Genomic DNA, 27984 nt, shown 5'->3' with positions numbered 1-27984 from the left:
TCTAACCTGTTCCAAGAGCAGGAAAAGAAATGGAGGAGAATTTCTGTTGTTCACATATCTGAAGAACTGCATTGACAGCAGTTTTGATTTGATCGGGACCATTTTGTCCACTTATGTGAACTATACTTCGACACATTAGATTTCCTGGATTTGTTAATATTATTCCACTGTTTTTTTGTGAGCCTGTGTTAAAGAGAGAATTACTTCATCAATTTCTTGCATGGCCATTATATAAATTACAATTCTGCCCATAACAGTACATATACGAGTCCAGTAATATTTGAATAAATGTCTTTTAAAAAGGTAATTATGATCTGCGGCATTCCTCAAAGGCAATTCAGGCACAGATTAGGAAATGTATCAAAGATAGACACAATGTACATGGTTGAAATTCCATTGTACATGGTCAATAGAAAAGCAAAGTGATTACTGTGCAGAGAGCACGTGGACTTATAAAATAAATCAAATTCCAAACCTTTTTGTTGGCACTCAGTTGCTACAGCTTGACCAGCTGCATTTAAAATTGCCATGGACACACCTGAAATTACATTGCAAATAAATTGGTTCATTTAAAATTAAAATTAAATAATTCTTTATCAATAATTGATTTTTCAGCTAAAGTTATATTACTGTATTAATAAATGTGCTTAAATTGGCACACATTTAAATTTCACTAGCTGCTTTACTTATAATTATTATAATCCACTAACTGTAGATGAATTCTAATAATAAATAGGTATTACTTTGAATCATAAATGTCGTTGTTGTCTCAATTATTCATCATTTTAATCAAAATAAATTGTTTTATTGTCAACAAAAAAGCCCAGATTTTGCTTGCAATACGGTGCCTGCTATTTACCTCAGTGATATTTGCTATTGGCCGTTTTGTAAGCTTGTCAAATCTTCACCAATATCGTATCTGTGGCATTATACCACTCGTCATGAGGAATCTCGAAATGGGGAAACAACAAGGCACTCCAACCAATTGTGATGAAGTAACTTCAGGAGCAGCGGCATAACTAGTAGACATGTTTAACAGGTTCAATCCTGATCTCCAGTACTATCTGCGCGAGATCTGTATATTCTCCCTGTGCATGGGATTCATCCTGGTGCTCAAGTTTATCCCCACATGCCAAAAATGGGCAGTTTGGCAGACTAATTGGTCACTTTAAATTCCCCCAAGCATACTGGTGAGTGGTAGAATATAGAGGGATTTGATGGGAATGTGAGGAGAATAAAATGGATTAGGATAGGATTGGTGTAAAAGAAAACATATGCTTATTGGTCAGCATGGACAGGGGGCTCATTTCCATGCAGTCTCTCTCGATGATTCTATGAAATAGCAAAGCTCAAATGACCAAGAGCTGAATTTAAATAATGTACATAAAGTGAAGTATTGATAGGGAATATTGATAAATTCATATCCAAGGCCTGGAGACTTTCTTCAGCATAAATTATCATCCATTAAAATATCCATGTTCACAAATGTACTTCACCTAACCTTTTACACTATCTTTAGTAGGGAAGGTTAGCAATTAGCCCATTTCATGCTTTTGCAGTGCAGACAAATGATGACTGCAGTGAAGGGTCTGTGGAGGAGTAGGGTATGTTTGACAGCATAACTGGAATTTCCACATTTAAACACAACTGTGCAGATGGAAATAGCTACAATAACAGCAAGGCACCAGTGCAGAACAGCAATAAAATCCAGACCATTCTTCATAAATTAAGCCAATGTACAGGAATTAAAAATTTCTCCAAATAAGCTTTGAACATTGTATTGAAATACCTGATTTTAGAGTGAATGTTTGATTTGATGAATTGACAATGACATCTGTGGTCTCCCTTGTTATATCTCCTGGTACCACTTGTAATAAAATTGGTCCCATTTGCATTTCAGCCTGCTCAGGTGAATCTAAAGACATTTTTCCAAACAAAGGATCTGTAAAAATGTTCGATATTTTTGTAGTTTTTCATTTGTTCCTAAAACATTTTCTTTTATTAATTAACATTGATAGTCTTTAAAAATAAATATGATAATACACAGTATGTAGCCCTAGTGCTTTTGATAGCAAGCACTGAGAGGTTGAGATTTTCTAATACAACAGGTGGATGGAGAGAGTACAATGGTACTAAATGAGGTGCTTTCTCTGGGGTGTTGTTTGAAATGTATTCAACCAAGGACCTTGGAAAAGCAGGAAGTGCATTTGGTCACTGAAGGATGGACCTGATTGATATCCATCTGATGTCCCAAGGATGAAGACGAAGATTTTTGTGCCAGTTCCTTTAAAACTTGCTCATAACATTTATCTTCTAATCTCCAATTCTCATCTTCTATATAATGTTCGTCATGGAAGAGCACCATCTTCAGCTGAAGATCAGTATATTGAAATCAACAGGAAGTGCCTTTGTTTATCTTTGATCTAATATCTTGAGACATTATCAAAAATATGTCAAAAAAGACACAAGGCTATTCTGTTTCTGGTGTACCGCAGTGCCATTACCACTGCTAAGTTAGGACATACCCGAGAGGTTGTGATTGTGGAAACTAGCGGAAATATATGACTGTGAGATGATGTCAAACTATCTGAATTACTCTATGGGACAACTCTTCCAATGCAGGGCAAGTCCACTACACAAGCAATTTAAAAACATTTTTCTGGGGATGGGAAGGGGGAGCGGTGTGGTTGGTCGGTGAAGGATTCTTCTTAATTCCCAATAATATCTTAAAAATACTGTTTAATTAGAACAGTACAGTACAGAAGCAGGCTTTTCAGATCACAATGCCTGTGTCAAACATGATACCATGTCCAACTCTTATTTACCTGCACATAATCCATATCGCTACATTCCCTGCACATTCATATGCCTATCCAAAAGTCTCTTAAATGCCACTATTGTATCTGCCTCCACCACCACAGTGCTTTCAAAGCACTCATCACACTCTCTACTTACCAAAATACAATACTTTGCACTTGTCAAAGTTAAATTCCACCTACCACTCCTTGGCCCACTTTCAAATGTTATCCTGTTGCACTCTTAGATAACCTCCTTCACTATCCATTATTTTGGTGTAATCGTTACTAATCATGCCAACTACATTCTCATCCAAATTGTTAATATATATGACACACCATAATGGAGCCAGTGGATCCTTGCAGGATGCTGCTGGTCACAGGCCTCTGATAAACAACCCTCCAGTATAACCTCCTACTCCCACCACCAAGCCAATAAGCAAGTTCTGTATTTCGATAATCGCAAAGATTCATGGGATTTGTCAAAGGACATTCGGGATAAACAAAGAGCATTGCTAATGATCGCGAATGTAGCGCTGTATAAACTGTGTGTACGTATTGGGCGGAACTGTGTGAATGCCCAACATGAATGCGGACATTGACAACCTTCTTGGTTGTGTGTACTTTTTCTCTGGTCATTTGCTGATAACCACCGCTGGGAGGGGAATCTCTAAATAGGTTTGGCGAAACAATGTCTTCTTGAATGGAAAATCCTCTATCCGCCACTGTGCAATCCCCAGGATCAACTAAGTTCAAAAATCCACTCTTCCAAACAATGTGTGTAACAGATGATTGCCCACCCCAAGCTTTTGATAAGAATGTGATCATGCCATTTGGGGCAATTCCAACCAATAGTTACCACAGTGTTGTGTTTCTTGTAGTCGGACCATGTCAAAGCCTACAAGTGTAGATCCCATGGTCATTCTATAAATATTTCTGTGCAGTCGAGAATGCATCTCGATGCTGGGCATTTATTTATTATCTGTTCGGCTGCGTGGACCTTATCAAATCACGATCTGTAAGCATGTCCATTGCACAGACCTCCCAACATTCGATTTTACAAATCCATAATTTTGATGTCCAAAGTTCAGAATTTTACATCAAAATTCATAATATGGCACATAATGGAACTTTTCAGCAAAAAAAAGGTATGCATGCCAAATGCGCATACGCGTTGCAATATATTCGCAGAAAAATGTGAGGCGAAATCGGAATGGCGGAAATGAAATAAGAAAGCGGAAACTTTCCGCCAAATTCGGAAGGGTTGGGAGGAGTGATTACATACAAGTTACAAAGCAAAAGAAAATGGTGCAAGTATATTGAACTAATTTATACAATCACAAGATTATAACTGAAAATTTGAATGTCAAATACTGATTAAAATTATCCAATGTACTGGAAATCAGAAGAGACATGATTAGTCAGGAGACTCGTGACTAAGTTTTGTACTACACAACTTTATTTACACATGTACATGCAGAACTCATTCAGAAGTCAACAAACGTGCATACAGCCCGTGGCCGTGGACACATAAGAGCTGAAAACCCCTAAAATACTTTTCATATTATCTATTGATAGTTATAGACATCATACATTTCATTTCATTCACACCCCCCTCCAAAACAAAAACAATAAAAGGTTGTTATTAATCGTCACGATCTCGCTCACTCACTGAAGCGAGCCAGCAAGCGACCAAGGAAAAGCCAATTAAACCATCAAAATCATTGTAGTTTTGTACAAATGAACCATAAATACACCTAGTGAATAGTTTTGAAAGCAGTATTTTCTTACCTCGAAGCAAAACTAGAAAATACGTATGAAACGCAGGTCTGTATACACAGTAGCTCAGCTGGCAAGAATGATTATCCCGAATGACCCATGACCTGGACATGCGCAGTTGTAATACCGAACTCGCTTATTTATATTCACTTGGCTAGCTCAGCCCGGATCCCATGTGATCAAACCTTCCGACCCGTCTACCATGTGGGACCTTGTCAAAGGCCTTGCTAAGGTCTCTCTGTAGGCAATGTAGTCACTTCTTCAAAAAATTCATTCAAATTTGTGAGACATAATTTCCCATGTACAAACCCAAGCTGACTATCCCTATTCAGTCCCCGTCCTTTAAATGCAGGTAGATCCTGTTTCTCAGAGACCCTGTCCAGTTATTTTCCTATCACTGATGTTAGATTCACCAGACAGTGGCCCCTTGTCTTGTCCTTGCAACGGCTCTTAAATAAAGATATAGGAGCCGCTTTCCAGTCTTCCCTTTCTCATCCGTGGTTGATGATACAAATATTTCTGCCAGAGATTCACAAATTTCTGCCCTGGTTTTCCAAAATGTCCAGTGATTATATGTAGTCAGGCCTCAGAGATTTATCCAGCTTTTAGATTGCCATCAACATCTCTTTTTTAATATGTCAAGACATCACTACACTCTCTTCCCTGCATTCCCTAATTTGCATGACCTTCTCCACAGAAAATATAGATGAGAAACACCTGTCCCTATACCTCCTCCCTCTACTCTGTTCAGGGACCCGAACAGTCCTTTCAGGCTAGGCAAAGGTTCACTTGCACCTCCTTCAACCTCATCTACTGTATCCGTTGTTCAAGATGTGGATTCTTATACATCGGCGAGCCCAAACATAGACTGGGCGATCGTTTCGCTGAACACCTTTGCTCAGTCCGACTGAGCTTACCTGATCTCCCAGTTGCTAAACACTTTAACTCTCCTTTCCATTCCCATGCAGACCTTTCTGTCCTAGATCTCCTCTATTGTCAGAGTGAGGCTAAATGCAAATTGGCGGAACAGCATCTCATATTTCGGTTGGGCAACTTACAGCCCAGTGGTATGAATATTGATTTCGCTCAACTTCAAGTAGCATCGGCATTCCCCCCCTCTCTCTCTATCCCTCCCCCACCCAATTCGCACTAGCTTCTCGTTTTCACCCAACAAACAGCTAATAATGGCCTGTTTCCTTTATCATTGTTACTTTTTTGCAACTTTCAATCATTATTCTTTATCTCTCTACATCATCGTCTATATCTCTCATTTCCCCTATCCCTAACCAGTCTGAAGAAGGGTCTCGACCAGAAATGTCACCCATTCCTTCTCTCCAGAGATGCTGCCTGTCCCGCTGAGTTACTCCATCTTTTTGTGTCTATCTACAGATGATAAATATTTCTTTAGGAATTTGTGGAAGCAAGCTTGAAAACACTCTGATTTTCCTGAACTCAACAGATTTAGTGGATTATTTGTGGAAAACTTATTCAAAGAAAGCCAAGAAAATCATGAAAGACTGTTTTAAAACATTAATTAGATGTAATTTACCAATGATAAAAGAAAGTCTTCACTGATTGTAATCAAAGCAAATAAACAAATTCTAATTATATTCACAATACACAATGACCTACCTGTGGGTTTCTGCTGTTCACTGAGGACGCCAATTTTTGGCTGCTGCATAAAAACTCTATCGAATTCGCAAGTCATTGCCTACATAACAAAACACTTATTGTTCAGAGAAATGGGAATAGCTTTTAAAGCCCACACAATCCCGAAACTGCATCATGTTGGGTGAAAATATAGAAACATCAAATCCCATAGTATAAGAAAATAACTGCAGATGCTGGTACAAATTGATTTATTCACAAAATGCTGGAGTAACTCAGCAGGTCAGGCAGCATCTCGGGAGAGGAGGAATGGGTGACGTTTCGGGTCGAGACCCTTCTTCAGACATCCATAGTAATCCCATAGTACATGTACTAATGTAATTTATAATGTAGAGGAAGTCATAAAAGGTCATCAGTTTCACTTTGCACAGATGCTGCCTGAATGACTGACTATTTTCATCATTGTGTTTTTTTATTTCAGATTTTCAACTACTGCAGTCATTTGCTTTTTAGCCATATGTACTCATAAGTGTATTAGAAACAAAAGATGTGATAAATGGTCTCTACAGAATTCAGATTAGTATCACAATCAAGTATATATTAAATGTAAAACTGAAAATGCAAATCATCCCTCATTATTCAGAAGAATACATCTTATATCAGCAGAGGTGGAACTCTGGTTATTCTATTAGGCACGGTACTTTTTTGGCACTAGATTCGACTGCATTACAATCTCTTTTGTCATTGTATTTATTGTATCTATCATCACCATGTATACCGTTTACACTACAAGCTTCATGCAAATAAGCTATTTTATCACACCTTACTATATATGACAATAAATTGAAATGAATCTAAATATACAAATTCTCTACTTAATCTTCACCTGAGCATTAGGATGATCATCAGGATGTACCACAAAGTAAACTGTCTTAAGATGAGCTGACCTTCTGGCAGTGCTGAACTTCAGAACAGCTTTAAACATAATACTTGCAACAACATCCTTTGGGAAACATAACATGCCAGTTCCAATTGCAGGGAATGCGATGGAATCCAGATTTGAGCCTTCGGTATTCGTCAGACAATCTTTGATTAGATTTTTCAAAACCTGAAGTGTAATTTCGGATTTAGTCTTCAAATCAATATGACAAATTTTTGAAAATATGAATTGTTCAACTGGTGTCAATTGTAATACGTGTTACCTTTTCTGCATTCCCAGTTCCTGCCCGCCAGTAAGGAACAACAGCATGATACACTTCTTCACAGTCAAGATTGCAACCTTTTGTTTCATAAATTCTTCCGTTGTAAGGTGGTTTTCCCAGGCTTTCTTTCTCCAGTAATCGTTTGAGTTGTGGACCAGCTTTTTGTAATAACGCTTTGGAAATTGCACCCAAAGAGAGATTTAGATCACTTCCAATTACATTTACAATGACGGAAGCCTGGAAATAGGAAATTAATTATTAAATAAAGGTTAAATAATAATTCTGGAACAAATTTCAAATCAATAAGTTACATTGAAGACTTACTGTAATATCTTGAATATTCTCTTTGACAACAAGGATGTTTAGCCCTCCTTTTGTTTGGGTTCGAAGACAATTTATTCTTCTTCTGTTACCAAAGGCAGGCCTTTTAGGCTGTACAGGTGCATTACCTATTAAATGACCAAGTATTTTCTGAACCGCTTCTGCAACTGCTTGAGTAGTTTTATCATCGTGATTTGTCAAGTGGATCTCTTTCAGTGTACTCTCTTCACTCAAGTTCACAAAGTGCTCTCTGATTGATGAGACAATTGTGTCAGCACATAAAGCCAGTGGAAATCCAAATATTCCTGAACTAATAGCAGGGATTGCTATAGACGTAAAATTATATTTTTCTGCTAAACATAGACTTTCCTCCACAGCATTTTTTAATCTTCTCACGGCGGTTTTCGAATCAGTATCCATCCACCTTGGTCCAACTGCATGAATTACTTTGGAACATGGTAATATACCAGCATCAGTCATAACTGCATCACCAGGCATAAGAGATCCTCGTTGGTTAACAATCCAATCACACTCATTTTGCAACACTGCACCAGCAGTATCTAACAAACTTTTTGCAAGGCCTCCAACGTGCTTTAGATTTTCATTTGCAGCATTGACAACCACATCAACATGAGCCTTGCACAGGTCTCCTTTATTGACAGTAATTACAGGTCCTTTGGGCAATTGTACTTTACAGTAAAATTGGCTTAAATCATTATTTCCTTCCATGTCACTGTGCTCAATAAGTCTTAGAATGCAATCATACTTGTCCTTTACTATGGAACCATATACTTCTTCTTTTTCTTTGCAAAATTTCTTTGCTCCTGGCGTGGTTATTTGCAGCATTTCCCTAACAATTTTGGAAGCGGCATCTGAAAGTGAATTCTCCACAAGACAGACGTTCTCTTCAGGACCAGTGACTGAGACACTTGCATGATTACTCCCATCATTAACTTTTATTTCAACATCTGGAGTTGTTGATTGTAAATTTTTGATTTTGTCACAGGCCACCAAAAATTGCAGCACTCCACAAGATTTAAATGGAATGTTTCTTTGAATGATTGTGTTCTTTTTGACAAAGTCATTGAGGTTTTCATATATTTCTTCAACAGAATCAGTATAACCAGCGATAATAACGTGCACACACCCATATGATGTTTTCTCTTCAATTTCAACTTTTATCATTTGACAATTAAATCTTTCATCCAGTTTGTGCTTTAAATGTGTCCATTCATTCTTTCTAATGACAGTCGGATCTCTTATCTCAATGCATTTGAAAGCGAGATGTTTTCTGATTTGCTCTTCTGCTCCACACAAGAAATTATCTGTACTTCCTATCAACACAACAGAATTGTCCTGGATGGCAAATGCAGCTCTGATATCTTTTGATGTAAAAAGGTGGGAGGAAACCTTTTCACAGCTAACATTTTGTATAAAGTTACGAAGACAAGGGTCTAGATTAGTTTTCATTTCTTTTATTAGAATAATTTTTTCTAGTATTTTGCTTTTGGCATAATAAACATCTGAAGGTAACCCATGTAATGTTAAATTGTTTGCATCTGAGCTGAATTTCATGTGAAGGTCTGGAAATTGTTTGGAAACATTGTTTTCTAGACCATCATTTTGTAGTAGAACGTATTTGGCAAGATTAATTGGTACTCTCTCAGTTATACTTTCTTTTTCTCTTTCTATCTTTTTCATTGCATCATTTATAACTGAAGTGAATCTTTGTTGCAAAATGTCTACAGTCTCAATTACTCCAGTGATTATTACTTTTTCCTTTGCAATGTCTGGGATAACAGCAACATTTTGGTTCAAATATTGATCAAGTTCACTCTTAATTATTTCCCAGACTGATTGATTCACATCATATGTAATCGTGTTATACTTTGACAGAATACGAGTTAAATTATCCCAAGCTTCCCTTTTCCAGTCCTTTGCAAATTTCTCAAATGAACTGCAATGTCTTGAAAATGTTGGGGAAATCTTAATTGAGTTTGATTGGCCCAATTCTGGGAATATTGTTTTGCAGTAACATGCTGACATTTTGTCACTGATTTCTGCAATTCGCCCCTCATCGTTTTTAAGAAACTGCAGAATATAGCAATCAACATCGAACATGAAGGGATCAGGCATTTTCACCACTGGTCTTTTGTTCCCGTATAAAGCTGAACCCAGGGACTTGTAATAGAGATAGACATTAACTGGTGTTTTATCAATCATGTGTGCACGAGACAGAATGATATCCAGAACTGTAATAAAACAAAGAAAATCATTATAGAATAAAAGGTAAAATGGCTTATTTTAAAATATTAATAGAAATATAGCAAATTTTCCAATTCATCATTATATTCCAGGATACAAAATTACCTTCAGGATTTTCAAAAGAAATCACAGCTGCATTGTGTTCAGTTGTTAATTCAACAGAGCTGACAATTCCATTTCCATTTTTGGCACTTTCAAAGTAGAGTCTTAGATGATCTTCAGTGATACTAGCAGGCAGATTCTCCACTCTTACGCTCATTGGTGTTTCCAATACCTTTGCTTCAATATTTTGCTGAAGCAGAACCTTTTTCGAACATTTTTGAGCAAATTCAAAGAGGTCTAAATTAAGAATTTTGGGGAAAAAATGTTAAACATTTCAATCTTTATATTTAAATTTATAATTATATGATTAAACCCCAAGATTTGAATTACTTGGAATTACACAGAATACATGGAACAGAAATGAGCCATTCAGCTCAACTAGTTGTTATACATAAGCCTCCTGTCTTTCCTCAGCTATTACTCTCCATCCCTTTCTTCCTCATAGGATTGTCTTAAATGTACCTGTACACTTCGACCAGTGTTGCAACAGGTTCCAATTGTCGCCACATTTTTTGTAAAAGTGTTTCTCTTTAAATATGTACTGGATTGCTTGATGGCATGCAGCATAAGTTCACTAGGTTAATTCCCGGAATGGCGGGACTGTCGTATGTTGAAAGACTGGAGCGACTAGTCTTGTACACGCTGGAATTTAGGATGAGAGGGGATCCTATTGAAACATATTAAGGGATTGGACACGCTAGAGGCAGGAAATATGTTCCCAATGTTGGGGGAGTCCAGAACCAGGGGCCACAGTTTAAGAATAAGGGGTAGGCCATTTAGAACGGAGATGAGGAAAAACCTTTTCACTCAGAGAGTTGTAAATCTGTGGAAATCTCTGCCTCAGAAGGCAGTGAAGACCAATTCTCTGGATGCTTTCAAGATAGAGCTCTTAAAGATAGCGGAGTCAAGGATTGGGAATGATCAGCCATGATCACATTAAATGACGGTTCTGGTTCAAAAGGCTGAATGGCCTACTCTTGCACCTATTGTCTATTGACCAGCTTATTACAGTGGCTTTAATTATGGTCATCCACAAATGAAACATTTTCTTTACATCTTTTTATCATTTTAATAACCCATCAGGTCAGCCCTCAGACATTTTTCTGGACAGAAAAGAGATCCAGATTGTCGTCTCCTGATGAAATAGAATTATTCCTGGCATCATCCATACAAAACTCTCTGCGTCCTGACCAGTACCTCAATAGACATTGTACAATACGGCATAACTTCCTGTTTTTCATTTATGTCCCTCTGGATGCAAACTCTTATGTTTGGTTTGCTTCCATTGTCATGACGTTTCTAACCTGTGATATAACTTTTAATGATTAATGCTAAACTTCTTTAGTTCCTTCACATCTACAACCAAATCACACAAATAATAAATCTCTATTCTTCCAACCAAATTGTATTTATATTTGTAGAACCTGACTAGCCAATGATTTAGCCATTCTTCAAGTTAATGTTCAGTGGTAAATGTGTTACAGTCATCCTCGGTATTGACTATCCTCCCTAATTTGTGATCTACAACTTTAAAAACCAAAGTCTCTTTGGTGGATAAGGAGCAGAAATAAAAGATTTTTAATAAAAAAAGAACACAAAGACTGCAAGAATACAAGAATTAAATATAACCAAAATAATATTTTTATCAATTTTCTATTCTTAATGAAAAAATGGTTTGTTTTAAAAAGCATTGAAAAGGAAGAATCTCAATCAGCCCATTTACATTGGGATATTAAGTTAAAGCTTCAGATATTGAGTGTTCATGACCAAGTGCTAGTTAATTGCAAGACTGTGGGAGAGTTATTCAGAAAGTGAAGGGATTGGGATTCTTGGTGGTGGAAACAAAGTTGCAAAAATAATTCAGAACTCTCCATTGCCCATGAATCGAGTCGAAATATGCAGGTATACACCCCAACCAGACACAATGTTAAACTGAGAGCCAGATGTTATTGCATATAACAGGTTGGTGGCCTGGCGTGCTAAGCCGCTTAAAAGTAATGCCCTATTTTCAGGTTATTGCAGTGACTTAACATTGCAGTGACTTAAAGGACATCATCATCCCCAACCTAGTTGTACCTGTGTTAACAAAAACACAAATGATAGAAAGTTAGTTAATGATGATTATTTTGATGCTTTGTTAGTAAAATCACAACTACTCTGAAGGTGGCAATGTATAACATCAAGAGATTTATGTATCTTTTTCCAATTACTCTTAAGTTATATTTTTAAAACTTGAGGATCACAAAAATATTTGGAATTATCTCATTACTTGCTGTACTCAAGGAAAAGGTGCAGAAAAGATTCACTAGGTTGTTACCCAAACTTGCTGGCTGGAGTTCAAGAGAGAGGTTGGATAAACTTGGATGAGCATTGGAGACTGAGGGATGACCTTAATGAGTATGCATGATCAATGAGGAGCATGGATAAAGTGAATGCACTGTTTTTTCCCCCCAGTGTAGAGAATTAAAAAAAACTAGAGGTGGCATGGGTTTAAAATGAGGGGAGAGATTTTAAACCCATCTTGAGGGACCTCAAGAGGAACTTTTTCATTCAGTAGTTGGGTGTATTTGAAATGAGCTGCCAGAGGAATCTACAGAATGAGATACTACTATGACTTTTAAAAGACATTTGGATATATAGATAATAGGGATTTAAAGGCCTATTGTTTAAATGCAGGGAAACGGGACTAGCCCAGTATGCCAAATTGATCGGCATGGACAAGGTTGGCCAAAGGGACTGTTTTCTGTGATGTTGTATTACTCTGGAGCCATAGGAGAGTAAATGACATGGGTAGCATGCAGCTATGATGACTAATGGGTATCTGAAGCCCTCTTTGAAAAGGAAAGGTTCCTACTTTAAAGCTTATTCTGGACAATCCTAAATAAATTGTGGAGCTTTGGTAAAGAATAAACACATTTCACTATTCACTATTCAGGAATAATCTAGTTCTGCAGTCAAGATCTGTGCTGTTTGCAAACCATGCATCCTCATTAGAATAGTGTGCGAGTGACATTAGTGAAAGTTGGATGCTTAATGACATAATTTTTCATACCCAATGATATCCACATTTGAAACATGAAATATTATACAGCCCCAGTTTTCCATGATTTAGTGCATAAGTGCTTATGCATGCGGCATGGTAGAATTTTCAGGGAATGAATATGTAAAACAGGGATTGAGCTTCGTGCTAAGAAACTAAAAGACTGAGCAAGGAAAAGAATGAAGTAGCCCCTGGAAAGATGCTTCCATGGAGCATATTCATCTGAGATAGTTAATATAAACCTCTTTTAGGATCCTGTTGACAGTTGCACATTTCCATCTCTTTTTTTTTTGTCATTTGGCATTTCTTTAAAATAAGAATTAGCTTGTTATATTTTTGTGACTGAACAGAGGTTTTCTAACAACATCTCTAGCTAAAAATTGCTGACTTTTAATTCTTACCAATGTCAACTTTGAAGGTGACGACAGCTGTATCAATTTCACTTAATATTTCCATACTGAAATGATCATCCGCTTCACTTAAATCAGTCAGCTTTTCAACAAGCAAAGCTAAAATTTCATATGTAACATTGTTCGAAAGATTTTGTAGCACCACAGAAGAGGATTGCAGAATATTGCTACTTCCATGACGACTTTTTCTCTTCACCGTTAATGGAATATTCTCCACTGAATGGTCTCTTTGCTTCAACCCTGCTTGAGCATCTATACAAGAATCATAACATCAACACAACAAATGTTAGCAGCATTAGGACTTCAATTCCTTCCGCTCCCATTAGATCATTATTTCTTTAGATTTTTTTTCTATAAACTTTCATACAAAACACATAATAGTATAACGCATTTGACCTTACTAAAAATTACCCGCATTTTAGGTTTTGAAATACTGTTTCTGCTTTTTAGCTCAAAACATGTTGATTACAATTCTACAGTTACATCAGGATCATGCCCATTAGTGTCAGTCATTGGTGCCTTGCTGAAAATTTGTAAGGTGAAGGGGGGGCAGACACCTCATCACCATGGGACAGACAAGCACTTTTTGAAGTATATTCATTTTTTTCCTGACTGTGGTAACCAGAAACTCAGAGGTCCATTTATGCATGAACAAGGGGATGTATAGGATGAGTAATCTTGGTGCTCATCAATCAAGTACAGGGAAAGTCAACATATGGTTTCACAAGATAATCAGCACTTAATGTGAATTTCTAATTTGTTGCTGAGCAGGTTTTTTGAGATCTGATAGATCTTCGTGTGAAGGCATTCACCAGTTTTGTAAGTTGAGAGTTCCGGGTCTAAGATCTAGCAATAACAAAGAACGGCTATTTATCTTCATGGCGTGGAGGGAATTTTGCACTTGGATTCAATCAGTAAAGGTCGGGAGAGCAGCAGCAGGAGCAAGGACGACTGTTGGCTGAAAGAAAGTAAGTGTGAATTACAGGTAAAAGTCCGTTTAAAAAAGAGCACCAAAGGGACGCTAGCAGTCAGTCAGTAAAGGTCGGGAGAGCAGGAGCAAGGACGACCGTTGGTTGAAAGAAAGCAAGTGTGAATTACAGCAATTAAAGTAGAAGCTTGGTAAATTGGCCAATTAGTCAATTTAGTGACTGATATAAACAAGGCTTGCACAAGGGGTGCGCTGCCCTGTCGAGGGAAGTGCGAGTCTTTGGCTTCAAATAAATCTTCTATTCCTCCACCTGTTACAAGCCTAGACTGCCCAACTTATAAGACAACCAGCCTATTGCACATATTACTCAGGTAATATATTTTACCATCTTTCCTTAAATAAGGAGAGCAATATGCAGAATCTTCCTACCTTTCTATTCATCTATGAACAAAAACTGAAAACATTCTGTTTGCTTTTGGATGCTCAGAATCTTTTTGCAACTTAGAGTTCAGGAGACTCTTGTCAGTTAGAAAATGCATTTATTTTTTGTTTTACTTGTAAAAATTGACAATCGCACATTTTCCTGTAGGTAATTATTTTGGCCCTTCGTTCACAGGTTCTGACAAGGTAAAAATCTGGACATTCCTGGTTTAGAGAAATAATGGTGAAATATTCCTCTCATTTTGGATTCTCGTCTCTTTCCTGAATCCATCCAAATTGCCATGAGATTGATTGATGCATATACAAGATATTTTAATTGAATCAACCTTACTATATTTATTTCCACTTCTCAGACATTCAATTCCACATATCTTATATCAAGGTTTTAAAGTCAACACTTAAAACAATATTCCATTTGCGAAAAGATACTTTTTCAAGCCCTTTTGTTTTCAAAATTTGTTAATATTGTCACTTTGAGTGAATCCATTCTTTAACATTTAAAAAAAGTACATACCTGTTCCTGTAGCGGACTGGTTTCCTGCACAACCCGTATTCTGTCAAAACACAAAACATAAAATGTCAAAATTGGGGGAAAAAATCAAATCTTATTTTATGGTGACAGTTTACACAATAAACATATAAACTTACATTCTGGCCTGGAGACTGGGCTGCTGCTGTTGTCCCATCCCTTTCTGCAGCTGCCTTAGATGGAAGATTGACGGTAAAATGAATAATACCTCTCTTTCGCAGATTAATCTGGTGGGTCTCCTTCTTCAATACATTGTTTCTTGCTAAAGCAAACAATAGGAGCAATTATAAATAATAAACTATGTCAAGGTCATACCATGTATTAAGGAAATAACTAAATATTTTGAAATGTATCAATGGGAACAATACAAATTAATAGATTTATTTTCCTCAGTCTCATGCAGTATTATAACACATTGCTCTGTCAATGTTTAGTTACAGAAAATAGTATAGTTAAAACATCTGTCGATCCTATTAACAATAATACGACCCGAAAAAGCTGGTACATTCACCTGCTTCTGTGCAAGGAGGATGTCCGATTTGTTGAAGTGCTCTTGGTCTGATCACTTCTGACTATTTACCTGTCAGACTTTAAAAAGATATTTACTTAGTTTGGTTGTTGGGCATTTGTGTGGCAGCAACCTGGTGAACCATTACCTTCTTCATCACAGCAACTGGTGTGAACCCCTCTGCCTGTCCCAGCAGCAATTAATCATTCCATTGCTCAGTGTGAGGGTTGCTATGGCCAGGCCTGTGTTGATGAGGAAGAGCTATGTGGTCAATCAAACAAATACGAGGAGACAGCAGGTTCACTCACATCAAACAGGAGGTGATGAGAGAGATTGGAGCAGCAACTGCCAGTCGCCGGAAATGGCCTGAACTCGCATGTAATCTACCCGTACCTCAGTGCTGAACGGCTGGATAGCACACCCTGACCTGCTCCAATCTAGCCCTGACCAGCAGCCACTCCACACAGAGTGAGGAGGCACGATTCAGGTTCGTGCTGTCAGTAGCACATCACGGATACATACAATTCAATACATATCGTTTCAGCACTGATTCTTTGGAACACATCATAGGCGCCCGAGTTATGCACATCTCACATGCATAAGAAATCTGAGTGGCATAGGACACTTGGCCTTTGTGCCAGCTCTGCCAATCTTCAACATCATGACTGATCCATCTTGGTGGCATTTCCAGCAGTTTGCCCATATCTTGTGTTTCCCTAATACTGAGAAAACTATCAATCTGTTTTGAATGCACATGATGGCAGAGCTTCCACAGCCCTCCAAGGTTTGAGAGGATAACGTGAATAATGTTTAGTACAAGATGATGTCCAGCAAACTCCGATCAAGATTAGCAAGCAACAAAAGCTTTTCACTGTACCTCAGTACACGTGACAATAAACAGAACTGAAAGTTCAAATGGTTCACAGTACTGATGGGAGAAATCTCTCCTCATCTTAACTTTAAATGGCCTGCCTCTTAAAAAAAAAAAAACCTTTCCCCATATCCCCTACTCCTCAGACAGAAGAAACATCCTCACTATATCTAGCCTGTCAAATACAGAGTCCGGCAGGTAATAAATGGAACCAGGTCTGGTGGGAACCAGGTGTGCAGGGAAGACCCCCTCACCCGGGTCTACTTTAAGCTCATCATCTTCTTCCTTATCTGGCTCCACCTATGGCCTGCCAATCTCTGCCTCACCCCTCTCTTTATCCAGGCTTTAACCCCTCTGCCTATCAGTCCTCATGCATGGTCTCACCTTGAAACTTCGACTCTACCTTTCCCCACACGGAGTCTCTCCAGCAATTTGTGTGTTGCTTCAGATTTCAACATGTGGAGTCTCTTGTGTCTTCTTAGAAATCTGTTAGTTTTGTTTTCGTCCCCTCCCCCCTCCTCCCACCCAAGAATTGCAGCATATTTGGGCTCATTATTTGTAAATCTGGAAAGGATTGGATAGATTACAATGCTTTTTCTTGTTCCATTGCATAAAGGAAATTCAACTTACATATATCAGGGTGAAATATCCACACAAAAAAACGGCTTCCGTTAAGGAAATCACAATTTCCTTAAACTCTGGAATTGTCTCTCTAAACATTTCTGCTTTCTGCTATCTTTAGGGAAACCATTAAAATCTAACTCTTTGGCAAAGGTTTAGGTTATTTTCCTGAGTATATTCTCATGAGCTCTGTGTCAGCTTTTGCTTCCTGGTTAATCATAGGACTCCGTGCAAATCAGGGTGACGGTATAAATCCTGATTACTTATTTTTGTTTACACATGAAATACACTGGAAAATAAAGTTGTATCCCTGGTGATTTAAATCATCAGTTTGAGGGCGCACTTGGGAGTCAGTGAGAAAACAAGAACTGGTGCATTTAATGAGCAGGAAGAATGAGATAATTATAGATAGACACAAAGCGCTAGAGTAACTCAACTGGTCAGACAGCATCGCTGGAGAAAAAGATGACGTTTCAGATCAGGCCCCTTTCAGAAGAAGGGTCCCGACCAGAAACGTCACCTATCCTTTTTCTCCAGAGAAGTAGCCTGACCCGCTGAATTAATCCAGCATTTTGTGCATATCATTGGTTAAAACAGCATCTGCTGTTCTGTATTTCTAATTCCGAAGTAACTATAGGATCAGTTCTCCCGCTTGTACAATAGAAGTAAACAGAGAAATCATCTTCAAGGTTCTGGCTGTTAAAAGATGATATTCATGAGCCAAGCAATTGTTGAGTGGACTGGGTACTTTGCAAATTGCTTCAAAAGTTTTTCAGATGATAGACGGGCGTGAACCCGTTGGGTCCAAATGTCTCCTGTGGGCACGCCAACCTCCATTGGATGCAAACCTCTCCTGCGGGCCCAACAACCCGCCCCCAACTGATCCAAACTCTCCTGTGGGCCTGGCAACCCTCCGTACAAACCTCTCCCGCGGGCGCGGCAACCCATTGGGTGCAAGTCTCTCCTGCGGACCTGGCAACCCTCCCCCAACTGATGATCTGTGGACCCGATGACGGCCGGGGAGTGTCCCCTAGGGCCGTGGGCCAGCGAGGGGGTACAGGGAAGGGGAGAGGGAGCCGCTCACCTGGGCCCCGGGCATGGAAACCTCACCTGCTGCGGCAGCTCAGTGGTGAACGGCGGCAACGGCCACCTTGTTCGACCCTCTGCTGCCGCGCTGTACCACGGGAGGAAGGTCAGGCGCGGGGCACCGGTCCTCCCGGCAGCGGGGCGGAGCGCATTTATTAAAGTTTTTTTTAAATTTAAAGTTTAAAAGTTTATTAAGTTAATTATTTTAAAAAAGTAACAAAACTTGATTTATTGAGAAATAAAAATGTAAAAAATGCTGGAAACACCCAATTGGACAGGCAATATTATAATAAGAGAAACATTTAGCCGCCGTAGGCCATTACACTGTAGGCCCAGACAGTGTAGGCTAACTAGGGTTGGCAACGGTCCCGTATTAGCCGGGACGTCCCGCATTTTGGGCTAAATTGGCAAAATTAGCTGGGACATCCCTGTATTAGCGTGCTATAGACCCGGACGCCGCCTGACGGAGGTCGCGTAGCAACCCGACTCCCGGCCGCCATTGGTGGAGCAGGGGTGGGGGGGGAGGAAGAGTCCGGCGGCTCTCCCACTGACAGCCCTTGGGGGGCCAGAGCATGTTGCTGTGCCGATGTCGCTGGACTCTGGTCGGCGTGGGAAAGGCGCTGAGCCAGACGGGGAGAGGAGGAGGAACGGGGGATCCGAGGGCAGGCCCAGCGCCAGGCCTAGGCCTCCACCAATGCCCGGCCTCGCCGCTGCTGCTTTTCCCCCTGGCTCACCTGAGGCTTACGGTTAGCCGGTCACATCCAGGCCCTGCCTCCAGCTGCTTCCCCGGCACCAGGCCTGGCTCTCCCGCCGCTACAGAGCCTGCAAACCCACCCCCAAGAGACAAACACCTCATGGAGGTCCAGCCAGAAGATGGGTGACGTTTCGATTCGAGACACTTCCGAAGAGTAGGGGGAAAAAAACTGCAGATGCTGGTTTAAATCGAAGGAAGACACAAAATGCTGGAGTAACTCAGTGGGTCAGACAGCATCTCTGGAGGAGCGGGTGACCTTTCGGGTCGAGACCTTCTCCCTTCGGAAGGGTCTCGACCCGAAATGCCACCGAGATGCTGCCTGACCCGCTGAATTATTCCTGCATTTTGTGTCTACCTCCAGACACTGTAGACACGGGCGCCGCCTAATGGAGGTTGCGCCATTTGGTGGAATGGAAGCACGTGGCTGCTGGCTGGGTGAGGTCATGTGGGGAACACGGCGGTGACGTCACCTTGTCCCGTATTTAGGGCCCCTTTATAACATATGCTATGGACCCCACACTAGCTTAAACGGCCCTGCCCCCACATTGCCCTCGTCAGCCACTTCAAAACCTACAGAACCACATTCCTAAGGGGCAACAAGATGTCAAACATGTGGGGATGTCACATGAATGATCAGGAATGCCTACTTTGGTAACTATTTTGTATTTACTGGAAAGACTGGGAGATCAAAGGGATGGAGGCATCACCTGAATCAATGATCTACCAAAACTTTTTGTTAGGTAGACATGATAAACCACAGCACGTTGTGTGGATGGTGTCAAGGAATGAAATACCATCCCTCATGATAAATGTACACCAGTTATGTGGTGAGCAAATGCCCAATCTGGCAGCAAAATGGAAACCACTACCAAATCCAGGCACCATTCTGGTACCACAGGAGACCCCCCCCCCCCCCCCCCCAAAGTTGAGTGATTAGAACGAGACATGAAACAAGTACTCTACTAGAAATATCGGACTTTTGCTTCCTTCACATAAGTACGAAATAAAATTGGTTTTGTTTGCTCTGTGGCAATCCCACTTTTCAATATATTATGCTTTAAAGAAAATAGTAATAGCACTTTCTATTGGAAATTCCTTCCTTATAAATTAGTATATGGGATCCGCAGGCAAATCCGAACTGGGATTCCTGGAACCAGAGTTGGAATAACCGAGGTGGAATATGGAGGCTCAGGCAAGAAGGGTCCCAACCCGAAAGGTCACCCATTCCTTCTCTTCAGAGATGCTGCCTGTCCCACTGAGTTACTTATTCCAGTATTTTGTGTTTATCTTCAGTATATAGGATACAATTGGGGGGGGGGGGGGGGGGAACAACATTCCGTTCCAGAAACAAATAGCCTATTGGTCAGACTAAATATTGCGTTCGTCTCTTAAGTAACGTACGCAGCCAAAATATTTCGGAGGCATTGCGGTTACTTGTTTGTTTCACGGGCCTTGCAGTCTAAACGAGGAAGTGATAGCACGGAGTTTTCTTCTAGTTTTGCTGGACAACAAGTACATCGACCCTCCTCCCTTTCCTTCAAATCTGAGAACATTAAAAGATATTATTATCAAGGCGACAATATCCGGAGGACAAATGACTTCTCCCTTCCCAGTTACTGACACAGCCTCGCCCTTTTAAGTGGCATTGCTCTGGCGAACCCCAACCGAGCGTGTTTCTGAAATAACTATTGTCTTCATTTTGTGTAAAGGCGAATTGTAACAATTTGTGAACCCTGTTCACGAAAAGAACTCACGCACTTTGGTCATTGGCGAAGTGCACCACTGCCTGGTTTGAGGCGAGATCTTCATACTCCACCACGCACTCTCCACCGTCACATTGCTTCCTACTTTGGAAATAAATCTGCAGCTTATTTTTCAAAAGTTTGGCGACGTCCTGGTCCCATTCGCCCTCGACTATAAGAGGGTAAGGGAAAGCTTCCTCTGCGGCCATCTTCCATCGGCGAATGGAAACTACCTTGCTCTCTCCGAGATTTTACTATCAGTTTCGTTTTCCAAGAAACGAGCCTCTTTTGGGTTGATTTGAAATAGAAAGTAATTTAACACTATTATTTCCTTTGATACCCCTAAGAGTCAAAATGAGCTTTTGAACGTACCTAAAAAGCACGTTGTACTTTGAAATTCACTTTTAAATTTGATAATGTTTACATATCTCCGTAGGTTTCATTTTGGGCAAAGGGTCATATAAATAGAATGCAATGTTCTGGAGCAACTCAGCCGGTTGAACCACATCATTCGAGAATTTGGATAGGCGACGTTTTCAGCCTCAACCCGTTTAGTCTGATTGGGGGAAGGTCGCTGGGTGTTGGAAAAGCAAGGTGGGGACGGGACAAAGCCTGACAAATGATCGTTGGGTCCTAGAGAGGGGCTGATTGGCAAATAGTTACCAGGGCTTTAAACTAAATGGGTGGGGTGGGTCAATAAATTGGAAATATATGGATGGTTAAAATGAAGGGGAGTGCAGGAGAAGTTACTGAAGTCTCCAGGAATAAAGACAGAAAGTTTAAGAAGGGATAAGAGTCTAAGGTCAGGCAAAATGGTGAATAATTTGTGAAGAGGAGTGGTGGGTTCTGCCTGCTCCTGCCCCACAGAACTTATCACCAAATACCTTGGTCCATCTTATCCATGTTATCCCCTCTTGGTCCAGTGCCCTCTGACCCACATCTGAGTAACTTCACAAATCCTTCAACTCTTCAATAACTTTCAATACCTAGACCCCCACTGCCTCACATTTACCATGGATGTCCAATCCCTTTATGCCTCCATTTGCCACCAGGAAGGTCGTAAGACCCTTCAGTGTTCCCTCAACAGTGTCCCAATCAGTTCCTTTCTACTCACGCTCTCCTCTGCCTGATGGAACTTGTCCTCGCCCTTGGCAACTTCTCCTTTGATTCCCCTCACTTTCCTCAAGGTAAAGGTGTAGCCAGGGGGACTCGCATGGGCCCCAGCCATGCCTGCCTTTTATGTTGGTTACATCGACAGTCCTTGTTCCGAACATACACTGGCACCATTCCTCAACTCTTTCTCCACTGCACCAATGACTGCATTGGGGCTGCCTCCTGCACTGACTACATTTCATTTAACTTTACCACTAAACTCCACCCTGCCCACAAATTCACTTGGTCTATCTCTGACACCTCTCTCCCCTTTCTTGATCTCTCTGTCTCCATCACAGTGGATAGACAATTGACTGATATTTACTATAAAAATATTGACTCCCATATTTATCTGGACTGCATATCCTTCCACCCTATCTCTTGCAAAGATGCCAAACCCTACTCTCAATTTCTCCATCTCCACTGCATATTTTCCCAGGATGAAGCTCTCCATTCTAGGACATCCAAGATATCCTCTTTCTTTAGTAAATGTATTTTCTCCCCTGCCATTGTAGATGGATCCCTCACCCACATCTCCTCGGTGTCCTGCAGTTCTGCTCTCCCTCCACCTCTCCCCAGACTGAAGGATAGAGTTTCCTGATTCCTACCTTTCATCCCACCAGCTTTCGCATGCAACACATCATTCTCTGACAACCGCATCTTCCCATCCCCTCTGCTTTCTGCAGCGACCGCTATCCCTGCAACTCCTTGGTTCGCTCATCCCTTCAAACCCAAACCACCCTTTCCTTAGGTACTTTCCTCTGTAACCTTAGGAGATGTAATGCCTATCTCCACATCTCCTCTGTCACATGCATCCAGGAACTTCCATATGGGACAAAGGTTCACGTGCATCTCCTTTAACCTCATCTACTGCATCAACCTCATCCGCCCGCCCTGGATCGTGGGGCTTGGGTCGGCCCGCTGCGGACCTTTCACCGTCCGGCGCGGCCTGGAACGTGGCAACTTCACCAGCCTGACCGCGGGAGAAGACGGCAGGGGAAGAGAAAATACATTCTTGCCTTCCATCACAGTGAGGAGGGGACTGGAGGAGACTCACTGTGATGGATGTTCTTTTTTTTTGTGTTGGTTGGGGTTGTGTAATTTGCTTATTTTACTGCTTTTATTGTTGGACTGTGGGTGACTAAATTTCGTCCAAAAAACTTGTTTTTTGGATGACAAATAAAGATATCCTGAATCCTGAATTTGGTGCTCCCAATGTGACCTCCTTTACATTGACGTGATCAAGTGTAGACTAGGCAACCGTTTCGACAAACATGCACTCAGTCCACCAGGGCCTAATGGATCTCCCTGATGCTAACTGTTTTAACTCCCCTTCCCATTCCCATACTGACCTTTCTGTGCTGGGCCTCGGAAAGGTCCAGGAGGCAAATTTGCAGATGATACATTAGCAAATTTGCAGATGATACATTAGCAAATTTGCAGATGATACTAAGCTGGGGGGTAGTGTGAATTGTGAGGAAGATGCAATAAGGCTGCAGGGAGACTTGGACAGGTTGTGTGAGTGGGCGGATACATGGCAGATGCAGTTTAATGTAGATAAGTGTGAGGTTATTCACTTTGGAAGTAAAAATAGAAAGGCAGATTATTATCTGAATGGTGTCAAGTTAGGAGGAGGGGGAGTTCAACGAGATCTGGGTGTCCTAGTGCATCAGTCAATGAAAGGAAGCATGCAGGTACAGCAGGCAGTGAAGAAAGCCAATGGAATGTTGGCCTTCATAACAAGAGGAGTTGAGTATAGGAGCAAAGAGGTCCTTCTACAGTTGTACCGGGCCCTGGTGAGACCGCACCTGGAGTACTGTGTGCAGTTTTGGTCTCCAAATTTGAGGAAGGATATTCTTGCTATGGAGGGCGTGCAGCGTAGGTTCACTAGGTTAATTCCCGGAATGGCGGGACTGTCGTATGTTGAAAGGCTGCAGCGATTGGGCTTGTATACACTGGAATTTAGAAGGATGAGGGGGGATCTTATTGAAACATATAAGATAATTAGGGGATTGGACACATTAGAGCCAGGAAACATGTTCCCAATATCATCATATCATATCATATATATACAGCGCGGAAACAGGCCTTTTCGGCCCACCAAGTCCGCGCCGCCCAGCGATCCCCGCACACTAACACTATTAACACTATCCTACACACACTAGGGACAATTTTTACATTTACCCAGTCAATTAACCTACATACCTGTACGTCTTTGGAGTGTGGGGGGAAACCGAAGATCTCGGAGAAAACCCACGCAGGTCACGGGGAGAACGTACAAACTCCTTACAGTACAGCACCCGTAGTCAGGATCGAACCTGAGTCTCCGGCGCTGCATTCGCTGTAAAGCAGCAACTCTACCGCTGCGCACCCGTGCCGCAAATGTTGGGGGAGTCCAGAACAAGGGGCCACAGTTTAAGAATAAGGGGTAGGCCATTTAGAACGGAGATGAGGAAGAACTTTTTCAGTCAGAGAGTGGTGAAGGTGTGGAATTCTCTGTCTCAGAAGGCAGTGGAGGCCAGTTCGTTGGATGCTTTCAAGAGAGAGCTGGATAGAGCTCTTAAGGATAGCGGAGTGAGGGGGTATGGGGAGAACGCAGGAACGGGGTACTGATTGAGAGTGATCAGCCATGATCGCATTGAATGGCGGTGCTGGCTTGAAGGGCTGAATGGCCTACTCCTGCACCTATTGTCTATTGTCTATTGCCAGAGTGGGGTCACAAACAAACTGAAGGAACAGCATCTCATATTTTGCTTGGGTAAAATTTTGCCCGGTGTGGGACGAATAAAGGAATATATTATTATTATTATTATTAGTTTACAAACCAAAGGTATGAACATTGAATTCTCCAATTTTCAGTAACTAACCTGCTAAAACATTCCCTCCACCCCTTTATCCCCTCCATTCCCTGTGCCCCACCTGGATGTGCACCCTTTTCTGCCTTCCTCCTGTCCCCTTCCATTTAAATTCTTTCCTTAGCCTCACATGTCACTCCTCATCTATCCTTGTTTTGTTTAATTTAGTTTAGAGATACGGCATGGAAACAGGCCCTTCAGTCCACTGGGCTCACGCTGAACAGCGATCCCCACATATTAACATTATCCTATACAAACTAGGGGCAATTTTTACATTTACCAAGCCAATTAACCTACAAACCTATCCATCTTTGGAGTGTGGGAGGAATCCCAATGATCTTGGAGAAAACCCACGCAGGTCACGGGGAGAAGGTACAAACTCCGTACAGGCAGCACCCGTGGCCGGGATCGAACCCCAGTCTCTGACGCTGTAAGCGCTGCAAGGCAGCAACTCTACGCTGTGCCACGGTGCCGCCCTTGTCTCACAGCTTTTGTCCATTAATCTTTGTCTAACCATCTGCCAATCAAAACTCCCCTCTATTGTCCCACTGCCACCTCTTTTTCAGCTTCTTCCCCCTCCCCCTAAAATGTCACCTATCCATGTTCTCCGGAGATGCTGCCTGATCTGCTGAGTTACTCCAGCATTCTGGATTATTTCCCAATGACAGCATGTTCGTTGACATGAATAATTTATTTTCTTTCCTGAATATATTAATTTCCTTTGATTCTGGTCCCAAGTGCCCAGTCTCTAGCAACAATGATTTGATCATGACCAGTGCAAGAGTTGCTTCTCTTTTATGAAATTTTGGATGAAAGAATTTACTTCATTTAACATGTCATAATTACTGTTTTAACCTTCCAATTTAAGTGTGCTCAGCACTCAGTATTCAAAATCTGGAATCAAATTCAATTTTCTGAAACAAAATGCCTCCTATCATTGGATTTGAAATTTACACATTTTCCTTCAGAGTGAAGAGTCATACAGCACAAAAACAAATAAGGAAGAAAAGAGTGCACATCCAGGTGGGCACAGGGAAGAAAGGTGGATAAAAGGGGAGGGAATGTTTTTGCAGGTTAATTCCTGAAAATTGGAGAATTTAATATAATGTTTAAGAATCTGAGGGGTAAGCTTTTCCACGCAAAGGGTGGTGGATGTATGGAACAAGCTGCCAGAGGAGGTAGTTGAGGCAGGGACTATCCCGACATTTAAGAAACAGACAGGACAGGTTTGGAGCAATATAGAACAAATGCGGGCAGGTGGGACTAGTATGGCTGGGACATGTTGGCCAGTGTGGGCATGTTGGGCTGAAGGGCCTGTTTCCACACTATCACTCTGTGACTCTATATCCTTCAGCCCCCCATGCCCACTCTGGCCATTGTACTTAACTCTTGTGTATTACATAACCTTCTATGCTCTGGAAAATCAAGTGCTTGTTTAGATGGTTCTTATACATTGTGAAAGTACCTGCCTCTACCATCTCCACAGCCAGCATGTTCCTGATTCCAACCACTCTCTCTCGAAAAATTACCCTTGGATCCCTTCTAAACTTTGCACCTCTCACCTTATCCGAAAGCTCTCTGGTTTTAGGCATCTTAACCAAAGGAAAAGGTTTCTCCCTATCTACCCTACCCATCACCCTCATAGTTTTATATATCTCTATCAGGCCTCCTTTGTTCCAAAGTAAACAAACCCAGCCTATTCCAATTCCTCTTTATAACTGACATGTTCCATTCCATCCAACATTTTGATCAATCTCTTCTGCAAGTCATTGCATTCCTCTTATGATGTGGTGTCCATATCTGCACACAATCCTTCATGTGCGACCCAATCAATGCTTTAAGTTATAATGTTTTTAATGTTTTATACAGTTGGAAATACCTTTTTGTGAATCCTACTATACGGTAAACAATATTTTAGTGCTGACATTGAAGCATTGAATGGATTTTTAAAAAATTGGTAACTTTAAACAAATTCAACATTCTCATATTACAAAAGTATCAGAGAGAAGAGGCCATCTTAAAAAAATCTTTAAATCAATCAAATTAAATCAATAACGAGGTTGGTGGAATTAATTTGACTTCAGGGGAGTTTTCGACTCGAGCTTTTGCCATTGGAGAAAAGTATTTGGTTGGAAAAAACGAATTTATATCGTGTTCCTGATCTTTCGCTCGAAAACACTCTGAGAAAAATCGACCTCTTGATTATTTTGTCTCCTCAAATAAAATGTTTGCCAAACCAGGTCTTAACTCTTGAGGAGGAACCTCGAGTCAGACAGCACGAAAAAGGCCCGCTGGCCCAACTAGTCCTTGCCACACCGAGCTCGTCCCAAATTGACCCACAGCCCTCTAAACGTGTCCGTGTACCCGTCCCATGTATAAATGTGTTTTACTCGTTCACTCGCGTAATAATCGCATGATGCTGACGTGTAATGTTACCAAGAACAGACTGGCATGCTGCCGACTTACAAAGTTATTCAGAGTAGTTTCGCAGTTGCAACATCAATCGTCAAAGGTAACGGGGGTTGTTCGCATGTGTGGTAATAAAAATCTAATCAATGTTGCGACTAAAAAGCCACATGCTGATCAAAGGTGACCGAGACCCCCGAGTACCAGAGTTGTGATCTGCTAACGCTGGGATTACGCCTTTGGTTAATTAGATGATGCCACATAATTGAGTCAGAACCTCAGTATAACAGAGCTTTATTTGTCATTCGGTACCGAAGTACCGAACGAAACTACATTCTAGCAGGTTCCCCGATTGCAAATCAAAATTAGCTCCGTGCAACACGGAGTTATCACCTTGTTATTAACTATCGGGAGTGTTTGCCTACGTTTCTGCCAATTAGACATTGCTTCGTTCGCGTAACACCTTGCATACAGACCTGTGCACAGCAATTGACACGAGGTTGACATTTCTCTTTCAGAAAGACATCCGTGGAGCTGTTTGGGCATCCAGTGTGTAGAACTCGGACAGG

The 27984-nt window shown here is 41.0% G+C and overlaps 1 protein-coding gene across 2 annotated transcripts in view; it reads right to left on the bottom strand.

Moving 5' to 3' along the window:
- LOC144595800 (protein mono-ADP-ribosyltransferase PARP14-like) overlaps positions 1 to 21553 on the bottom strand; it is a 42891-nt gene extending 21338 nt beyond the window's left edge. The window contains exons 1-12 of one of the 2 annotated variants that reach the window (XM_078403475.1): positions 21019 to 21553; positions 15540 to 15682; positions 15406 to 15445; positions 13514 to 13774; positions 10076 to 10309; positions 7709 to 9957; positions 7385 to 7621; positions 7069 to 7290; positions 6207 to 6285; positions 1790 to 1942; positions 476 to 538; positions 7 to 183 (exon numbers count right to left, since the gene is read on the bottom strand). In XM_078403475.1, coding sequence (XP_078259601.1) covers positions 7 to 183; positions 476 to 538; positions 1790 to 1942; positions 6207 to 6285; positions 7069 to 7290; positions 7385 to 7621; positions 7709 to 9957; positions 10076 to 10309; positions 13514 to 13774; positions 15406 to 15445; positions 15540 to 15682; positions 21019 to 21211 — 4051 coding nt within the window. In that variant the 5' untranslated portion in view covers positions 21212 to 21553. The remainder of the gene's footprint in view (positions 1 to 6; positions 184 to 475; positions 539 to 1789; positions 1943 to 6206; positions 6286 to 7068; positions 7291 to 7384; positions 7622 to 7708; positions 9958 to 10075; positions 10310 to 13513; positions 13775 to 15405; positions 15446 to 15539; positions 15683 to 21018) is intronic. The other variant, XM_078403476.1, reaches the window with a different exon arrangement.
- Positions 21554 to 27984: the final 6431 nt, after the last annotated feature.

This window comes from Rhinoraja longicauda, chromosome 8 (genome assembly GCF_053455715.1).
Source record: "Rhinoraja longicauda isolate Sanriku21f chromosome 8, sRhiLon1.1, whole genome shotgun sequence".
In the NCBI taxonomy this organism is placed as follows: Eukaryota; Metazoa; Chordata; class Chondrichthyes; order Rajiformes; family Arhynchobatidae; genus Rhinoraja; species Rhinoraja longicauda.
The sequence above is the reverse complement of the archived record's forward strand: the minus strand, read 5'-3'. Positions and strand labels throughout refer to the sequence as shown.